The sequence below is a fragment of the Chionomys nivalis genome, chromosome 1, assembly GCF_950005125.1.
Source record: "Chionomys nivalis chromosome 1, mChiNiv1.1, whole genome shotgun sequence".
Classification (NCBI taxonomy): domain Eukaryota; kingdom Metazoa; phylum Chordata; class Mammalia; order Rodentia; family Cricetidae; genus Chionomys; species Chionomys nivalis.
In genome coordinates this window covers 153,688,692-153,698,355 of record NC_080086.1, presented here as the reverse complement: position 1 = coordinate 153,698,355, position 9,664 = coordinate 153,688,692, and the positions used below count along the sequence as shown (strand labels likewise).

The window sequence follows — 9,664 nt, the reverse complement described above, 5'->3', positions numbered from 1 at the left end:
CTCTGTGCCCCGGACATCTATTAATTCCTAGGTTTAGCTCTTATTCTTCACTTTCGTTTGAACACACTGGAGCCATCTTGCCTCAGGGCCCCTGACATTATTATTGTCTTTGTATCACACACTGATAGTCTTACTCTTTTTGTCCCATCATTCTTCCTCAGGTGACATCCTGGTGAGATGAGCTACCACTGTTACTGTTTTCCTAGGCCCAGACTAGCCATCCTCAAACAGACTGTAATTTAGTCATCTGTTATCTAATAGATATTTAGTATCTAATAGATAACAGATAGCATCGTCATTCCTGTCTCCGGAATGTGTGTCACAAGGTGCACCCTTGCTCACTAGTGTCTCCAGTGTTAGAATAGGTTCCTGGGTGTAGTAAGCCTCACAAATCAGCTCAGAAAGCCTCTGTCAGCTACCCGAATCTAACTTTAACCTTATGGTTTATTGTGTTACCGCCAAGTTACTCCTCTTTCCTTGCTCTTGGAAGCAAGATTGACTTCTGTTGCACTGTAGACCATTATTTCTTCGTTGTTTGATTTTCCTTTTGACCCATTTTCTATGCTTCAGAGGATTTCAAGATGAGGTTTAACTCTACTAGTGTCCTCGTGTTATCCTGTGTTCCTAACAGCCTTCAGGCTTCCAGAACAGGCGTTAGGACTGTCTTTCATCACTCTCCCACATGTATTGAGTGCTATAGTTTAAAAAACGGCAGGAAGAAGTCAGACCATACAACAGGGCTCACATGGGGGGTTTATTTGAAAAGGAGAAAGAAGGGGCAGAGAAGGGGACAGAGAGGGTGGCAGAAAAGGGGGGGCAGAGACCGGTCCCTAAGTACAAGAGTGGTGGAAGAGATGGGAGGGGGCAAGGCCCACCTTTTATAAGGGAACATAGAGAATATGCACAGTGGGTGCCCTTAGTGGCTGCAGCTGAGGCCCTTGGTGCCCCACCCTTGAGAGTTACACTTTGTTTTTAGACTTCTCTGCCTGCTTTTGCATCTTAGCCTTAGGACATTTTGTGTCAGCTGCTGATTTTTTATTTTTTAAGCTTGTAACCTAGCATTTCCTCTGAACAGTGTATGTATGTATATATACAGACCTACTCACTCAGCTTTCCACCTTCATAGTGTATACCTCAAACTCAGCAGAACCTGGTCCTCCTTGGGATCATTCCTTTTGTAATCTTTCCCGACTTGGACTTGGCAACTCAGCCTTTCCAGTGTCCTGTCAGGACCATAAGGGCAGACCAGTACAAATGCCTGAATATTAACGTTCCTCCCTTTTGTTTATTATAAAAAGGTGAGGAGTTAGGGTAGTTATTATAAAAAGGTGAAACAGGGATGAGGACACTGTGTTCTTAAGACTCTGCTTCCTGCTGACCTGGGAGACATTAGTCATCTTTGGGGGGCCTGAGAAAGCTGGGGTGCTGGCTGTGTTCTGAGGAGCTGGCTGTTTCACTTCACTGTCAAGGCTCTGTGGAACCATCAGGCACCACTTGGACCTGGCAAAATGTTGTTCAAACGGGTGGATTCAAGTCAACTCCCTGGAGCTTACAAGAACTTTGAATTTACACAAAGATATGTTTTAGACACATTAAAAGCAACCAAAGAGAATTTGAAACCCTGAGCTTGTGGCTGTGATACTATAGTGGTAGAGTATAATGTTTAGTGCTCCGCCAGAGCTAGACTAATAGCTTACCAGAATTCCATCAATTAATGTCAAGATTGTGAACAGTCACAGAGCACGTGAGAGAAATCTGGAACATGTTTCGTTCTTTTATACATCTCAGATCGCTTTCTCCTTGTCAGCACTTAAGCTTTCCCGTCTTCACATAAACAAACCTTAACACACCTGGTCCTTCCCCATCCCCACAGCATCAGCTCACACCCTCTTTCCATCCGATACCAGAGACAGGTGGTTGATGACTGAGGGTAGTCGATAGTAAAAAGTGGAACAGAACAAATTTGTACCACACTCGTAAGACTGTCTCCTGAGAAGACAAGGAAAAGGGACGGGAAAGATCACCAGGGCCACATGGAAACAGGAGAAGGGGGCCTGTGAGCAGGGACTGAAGGAGCACAAAGGCCAGCATTGCCCTTGGCAAGCCATGGGGGCCTCTGCCCAAATGCCCAACTCTGGGAAAAGAACCCTCTTGGGAGCCCAGAAACTCCATTATAGAATATATATCTTGTTTATTAAATAACTTATTTATCAAACATATGACATCACTTATTTATATTCTCTAGAAGCTTGGTATTGACCACTTGGCAAAGATGTAAGTACTTAGGTGTACATCTCTAAGTCAGCTTTTGTTAATCTGAATAGACCTTTATAGCCTTAAATTTTTTTTTATCATGATATAGGGTATATTCTAAACGAGAGTTGAATCACATATAACTTTATGTTTCTATCATCATACAGTTTATACCAACTCAAAATATTTGAGACTTGTTGCATTTCTTAGTCTAAAAGGAGATAAAGCGAACAGAGGGTTCATTAGGACTAATAAGTATACTGTTTAACGTTAGTAAAAGATGGCTGCCAGCCATGTAGCTACTTACGTCATTATATGTCACCAGCTAAGATGGAGGAGAGCCACGTGGTTACTGTTTAAAACATGTTTTTCTAACCAATAGTTACATGCACATATACACAGAATTGAATCCAAGTTACATACACATACATGCAAAATTAAACCCAGCTTACATTTACACATAAAGGTTAAAGTCACATGCATTCACATACAAATACACACACATACACACATACTAAACAAGAGTTGGGTAAATAAAAAGAAAGGAAGAACCAGTTGATGTGTACTGAGTGTTAGGAAACTCCATCTAACCTGCACGTTGGCACAAATAGACAGGGCATATAGAAGGGGAGAGCAGACAGACACAAGCAGGTCTTAGAGCAAAGAAAAAGGAAGAAAGTAGAGAATTTTTTTTCTCTGTTTCATGACTGCCTGATCCAAAGAATACTGAGGCCAGATTTGATTTGAAAGGAGTAGTCAGTGGATCTTAAAAGCGAGAAGATGTATGACACAGTTCCCAAGGATGAGACAGATCCAGGGATTCAGGGAGAATCAGATTGAGTAGCACAAGCTGTTCAATATGTCATCATACAAGCACAGGGCCAAGGGCTCTGAATCCAAGAGAGACACAGTTGCCTGGTACCAGGATTTCGAGAAAAGGCAGAAGGCAAGGAGTGCACTGTGCTCAAGAAATGAAGCTTCATATCCAGGGGAATGGTCAGAGGCAGGGAGCCCCTCCAAAGACCCAGTTGTTGGTATTGAATAGAAAGGCAAAGCTGTGGGTGAACAAGAAAGCAGATTTGTTACAAGTGGAAGAGAGTGGATCTGTGCAGGTGGAGCAGGCGGGTAGGCTCCTAACGTGAAGTGGCTGTCTCTGGCGGGCCCTCCCCGGTATGCCACCAAGCAAACACGCCACATGCAACAGAGTTAGTGCAAGAGGTTTATTGGGAGGGGGACAGTGAAAGGCTGCGTCGGAGTGGGGACTTGAGAGAGGCAGGCAGACAAGAGGAAGAGAAGCACGAGAGAGAAAGGGGCACGGGAGGAAATTAGAGACAAAGACGGGTGTAAGAGACAAGAGACGAGGCCATGGGAATGCGCTCTGCCTGCCGGGCACTTTTAAAGGGTGCGCACGCTGCATAGCTGATGGCTGAAAGGTACCTAGTGACATGTGACTACTTTGGCAGCAGAGGCAGGCTGTTGCTGTGGAAAATAATATTGGAATTCGTAAATGAAAAAAGCAGAGTTATACATATAAAACCCCATTTTTTCTCTATTTGAGAGAGTTCACTTAATGAAAAGGGGCAAATGTAGCTTAATAGGATTTATAACTAGCAGCAACTGAGTAGAGGAACAGGGAGAACAGAGAGAGGGTTTGAAAATGGGGAACTCCCTTCCAGCTATCAGATCACTGGTAGAATGTTGTAAAGGTCCTGTAAAATACTGGGATATAGGGTGCTGGGAAGCAGCCATTTGGATTGATATTTAAGGGGTATTTGGGCCAGATATGACAAAAGTTTGAGGTTTTCCAAAGGCATTCCACGGAGATATAGTGGAAGACATAGTTCCCATGAGTGAGGTAGAGAAGATCCAAGGGTCTACAATTCCTACCTTCCCAGGAATCCAGAGAGGATTGGATTTGAGAAGGCACAGGGGCCATGTGTGCTGAGTTCTAAGAGATGTGATTGCCTGATATCAGGGCTTGTTGAAGAGGCGAGAAACCACGGTCAAGAGATGAATACTCACTTGTGGGAAATGGCCAGAGAAGGGGGCTTACCATTCATGCCAGTGTTCAGTGGAGGGACCCAGCCATCTCTTAGGTGAAGAAGTGAGGCTGTCATATGTGGACCGGGTTCCAGGGTCCTGGCAATCCACAGACTGCTGCTGGGCAAGAGGAAGTGCCAGGAGAGCCTTCCAGGGTCACAGCACTAATGTTATAATTTATTTAAAAATTGTGGGAAGGAGTCATGCCGTGCAGCAGGACTCACATGGGAGGTTTATTGGAAGAGGATAGAGAAGGGGGCAGAGAAGTGGGCAGAGAGGGAAGCAGAGACTGGTCCCTGAGGGCAAGAGTGGTGGAAGAGAAAGAGACGGAGGTGGGCAAGGCCTGCATTTTATAAGGGAGCATAGCAAGTGTGCACAGGTGGTATTCTTGGTAGCTGCAGCTGAGGATGTATTATCCTGTCAGTACTCTAAGGGCAGACCAGTACGGATGCCTGGATTCTCACTAACACTAAGAATACTGACACTCAGTTGGTAGTGCTCCTCTCCATTTTCATTGCTGTTTTCTAAGTGGTGTCATTACAGAGGTGACAACTCTTATTCCTAAAACAATGTGGGGGACAACAACCACCCAGGTCCAAAGTCTTTGTTATCATATCCCACCAACTTATCCTGAGAGGTCCATGCTCAGGGTACCCCCTCGATTTCAACACACTGGAAGTCTTCATATTTTCCCACATGCTCCATAAGCTTGACGGAGGCTTTATTTTTAGCATTTGCTCTTGATGGATAGCCTGTTTCTTTTCTTTCTTTTTTTTTTTTTTTTTTTTTTTTTTGTTTTTTTTGTTTTTTTTGTTTTTCGAGACAGGGTTTCTCTGTGGGTTTGGAGCCTGTCCTGGAACTAGCTCTTGTAGACCAGGCTGGCCTCGAACTCCCAGAGATCCGCCTGCCTCTGCCTCCCAAGTGCTGGGATTAAAGGTGTGCGCCACCACCGCCCAGCGATATCCTGTTTCTTGACCTTCCCTGCTTACGCTTCTGTTACCCCAGCTCTGATAAAAGGAGTGCAATGTAAGCATAATGGTCCTAATAAAAATGGGCAAAAGACATTTCTTAAAAGAAGACATACAAATGGACAACAGGTGTAAGAAAATGTACTTAACATCCTTTGACATAGAGAATAGAAAGAAAGGCTCACCTCATACCTGTTTCCAAAGAGCAAGAGGGAAGTGCTGTTGAGGATTTGGAAATGGAAAAAAAAGGAAGCCTTGTGTATCACTGGCACCAGAACAACATGGTGTGCTCTCCAGAATGCAAAGCAAAAATTCCAAGTTGTCTTCCATTATGGATTCACATTCAAAAGAAATGAATTGATTTATAAGAGACACTGCTCAGGGTTCTTCACATGTCAGGTTACAGAGATGACTGATGGTGTGTGTCAGTAGGTGAATGGGTAAAGAAAATGTGGTAATCCTTACATGTACCATTTAGCCTGAAGGAAACTGTGCCATTTGTGACAGCAAGGGATTATCTGGGGATATTCTGCCAAGTGAAGTCTGTGTATATAGACAAACAGGTACCAAATAATTTCATTTGTACATGGGATCTAAACAATTTGAGCTCATAGACATAGAGAACAGAATAATAGTTCAGGGACCAGAAAGGGAACTGCCATGTTGAGGTGTGGCCAGTGGATGCCAAAGTTCATAAGAGTGAGTTTATTAGGTCTGCTGTGTGACGTAGTGATGTGGTGAAAACCTTGAGAGTACATTGTAAGTTCTAATCAGTGTAGATGGTAAGCCTACAAGCCCCTCCCTCCGTTAGCACAGTGGGGGAGGGCACTGCTGTGCATGGGTAGCAGAACCTCAGGTCATATTACTACCATACAGTTTTTATTAGACAAAGTGAATGGAATTTATCTTTAAGAATTAAACCACAGCTGAATAAAGAATTTTAATTTAGATACATGGTGTATTTATTGATCAGTTATTTTTATCCACATTGAGCTGTAATGCTTCTTTTATGTTAAAGCTTCATGTGATTGTCAGGTTGTGTTACCAACACATCCTTTACATATTATTGAAGCTCTTAGCATGCCTTGCTTTTCAGGAGGCCGATGTGTGTTCATTGATTTCAGTTTTCAGAATTGTTGGTCATGGTTTGGCTTTTTACATTTCCACATGACTTTGAAAAACATTTGATCAAGTTATGAAAAGAGAAACTTCCCAGTGGGCTTTCTCGAAAAATAGTATTAAACTAGAATACTGCAGATCTTCAGAATTTACCAGTTCACATACATTAATATTTTTAATTAAAACATTACATTTGTGAAATGTCCAAAAGTTTCACTTTTCAGTAATTTGATCCTTCATTTTCTTTGGATACCAAAGATTAAACCTTTTTTTAAAAAATAAAAATGACAGGCAAAAAATGTAAATGACCTGTTAAATTTCATTTCAGATATGTTTTCTCCTTTTTGCCGTCCTCTACGCCGTTTCCTACTTCATCATCACAAGATACAAGAGAAAATCAGGCAAGTAGAAGCGTTTTTGTTAGAGCTTTCATCAGAGCTGGATATGTGGGCTGGTATATGGGCTCCACCCACACACGGCAGTTTAGCCATGCTGAATATGCTGGTGACTGAAGTAAACAGTTGCCTGGTACTAAGAACACTAAAAATAACCCCTAGGGAACCTGACTATGTTCAGAGTCACCTTACTAGACCAGAGTCCTTGCTTATCACAATTCTCATGTCCAGCTAAGAATAGTGTTGGCTATTTACTACTTGGGAAATCCAGAGTTTATGAGGGTGTTTGGTTCCTTGTGGCTGATTCTAATTGAACATCCTATTCACCCCAGCCCCGTTTATTTTCTCACTATAGAATTGTCTCATCGTTTCTTTCTGCCTCTCTCTGTCTCTGTCTCTGTCTCTCTTTTAAGATAGATGTGTTTGCTTATTTACTCTTTTTGTGCTATGGGTTTTGCCTGCATGTGTATTTGTGCACTGTATTCATGCCTCATGTCTGCAGAGGCCAGAAGGGGGTGTTGGATCCCCAGGAGCTAGAGTTACAGATAGCTATGAGCCTCCATATGATTGCTGAGAATTAAACCTGGGTCCTCTGCAAGACCAGCAAGTGCTCTTAACTGTTGAGCCATCTCTCCAGACCCTGTTTTCCTTTTCCAAAGCAATGTAGAATTTACAATATCAGCAATTGTACTGGTTTTTTAATCATGTAGCATCTTTGTATTATTTCATTTTGTCCTGAGTTAATCATTTTTGTGTTTTTCATGTCTTTATTATTTTTTAATAGACTGATAAATTCACACATTTTTGGTCAGAGTTTTATATGTTTTCTAGCATATGCCTTATTGCCTTTTGCTAATTCTCAGCTTTTTTTAAAAAAATAATAATATTTTCTACCTGTGGTGCTGGGCTGATGGTTGAAGATGTATGATGCTTAAAGGTTTCATGTTGTAAAGATTCTTTGATAAACTATTACCAGCTTAAAACTCATCAAATAGCAGTATGTTGCAGTATGCTGTTTTAGAGCCGTCCCCTGGCTCTGTGACTGTTTGGAAATGTTCTTTGGATCATGTAATCTGCTAAAAATTTGAATGTCTGCAGATTCAAGATAGTGCCTCAGTTGTTTTAAAGATACTTGGTCACATGGCTTCAAAGATTACACACATGGGAAAAAGGGGAGGGTTTGAGTGAAAAACATAAATGCATTGTTTAAGGGGAAATTAAGGGTGATGCACAGGAAAACTTTAGACTTAGCAGATCTTAACACAGTAGTTTCAGGGATCAAGAAAGACTGTAGACCTTGATGGTGGAATAGAATGGGCATGTATAAGGAGGTAGTGAACCTTTTCTCTAGACTTGGTGATGAGTTATGTGTAGGAGTGTCAGAATAAAAATTAATCGTGGGTGTGATTTTGTGGTGCCTTTGACTGTGGTTATTTTGGGAAGTCTGTAATTCATGATAGACACTACAAAGAATGGCCAAAACTCACAACTGACACTGAGGCAAGTGAACTCCCAGAGGTTCAGAGATCCAAGGAGAGCCTTTCAGAACATGAGACAGATGAGGAGCTAGAAGGACTGGGAGGGTTTTGCAATATTTGTGTTCTTAGGCAGTCTCTTTGGCTGGTAAGTTTATGACCAAGGACAAAAGAGATGGTGACTGAGGGGCCTGAGAGAGGAAGAGGGGAGAGGAAGGTATCCTAATGAAGTCTGCCTGGCATTTAAAGAAATACGGAAAATGATATTTTTTCTGTCTGTAATTTGTGCTTTCAAATTGTTGAGGTGATGCTATCCAAGGTAGTTTAGAATAGTTTAAGAAAGTATTAGCATTTTATTTACTAATGAAAATTTGAATTTAAGAAAAGTGTGAGTTCTAAGAGTATGACATTTTATAATAGAGATGTCTGTTGGCTGTTTATCTTGACATTGTGTACATGCGTTTCACAATCATCCTGTGGTTCTAAGTTTTATTTTTTGAGACTGTGTGTTTGTGGGCTGGAGAGATGGCTCAGCCGTTAAAGGCTAGGCTCACAACCAAAAATATAAGAGACTATTGTGTTTTTAAGATTTTAATTTACAAACAGTTAATCAATATTTGTGTCAGTTGATCAACATTTTTCAAAAAAAGGTCACAACTCACTTTTTAGTTATGCCCACTTAACATGTTACAACGAAATTTATATTTGGGTCTTTGTTGAAGTTTACAAAATGCTCTTTGAAAGACTTTTTCATTTAATAGTTGAATTTTTTAAACTTTCTATTTTTGGTACTTTTTTTTAGATAAATTCATAAAATACTTTGGAGATAAATTAGTAACAATATATAAACTTTTTTTTTTCAGATGAACAAGAAGATGAGGATGCTGTAGTCAACAGGATATCGTATGTATTTGTGTGTTAGGTTTGCTATTGCTGTGAAGAGACACCATGACCACAGTAACTCTTATAAATAAAAACATTTAAGTGAGGTGGCTCGCTTACAGTTTCAGAGGTTCAGTACATTATCATCAGGATGGGGATCATGATGGCATCAGGCAGATGTGGTACTGGAGCTGAGAATCCTACATCTTGACTCAGAGGCAGCAGGAGGTCGACCTCAAAGCCCGCCCCCGCACTGAGACTTTTTCCAGCAAGTCCACACCTCCTAACAGTGTCACTCCCTTTGGGGGCCACTTTCTTTCAAACCACCATAGTATTCCAAAATTTAATTGTTCTGTTTATAGTTTTGAAGTTAGAGTCTAAAGGAAATAATTGCTTAAAGTACTAATCCTTATTAATAATATTCTTAAAAAGCACCTGTAAGCAAATACACATGGTTACTTTAGAACTGATCGTTTCTTGCTAAAATGTGTTTATTCAAGCTGAGTGTGGTACATGCCTGTAATTCTAATAA

At 41.2% G+C, this 9,664-nt stretch overlaps 1 protein-coding gene across 4 annotated transcripts in view; it reads left to right on the top strand.

Moving 5' to 3' along the window:
• The window catches only part of Lmbr1 (limb development membrane protein 1), a 162,388-nt gene that overhangs the window by 15,087 nt on the left and 137,637 nt on the right, over positions 1-9,664 (top strand). For 3 of the 4 annotated variants that reach the window (XR_009058182.1, XR_009058165.1, XM_057786150.1), the window contains exons 2-3: positions 6,709-6,781; positions 9,114-9,153. Coding sequence is in view for 1 of the 4 variants with exons in the window: in XM_057786150.1 (XP_057642133.1) it covers positions 6,709-6,781; positions 9,114-9,153 (113 nt within the window). In the remaining 3 variants the exon portion in view is untranslated. Of the gene's footprint in view, positions 1-6,708; positions 6,782-9,113; positions 9,154-9,664 lie in introns of those variants that run through there. The other variant, XM_057787691.1, reaches the window with a different exon arrangement.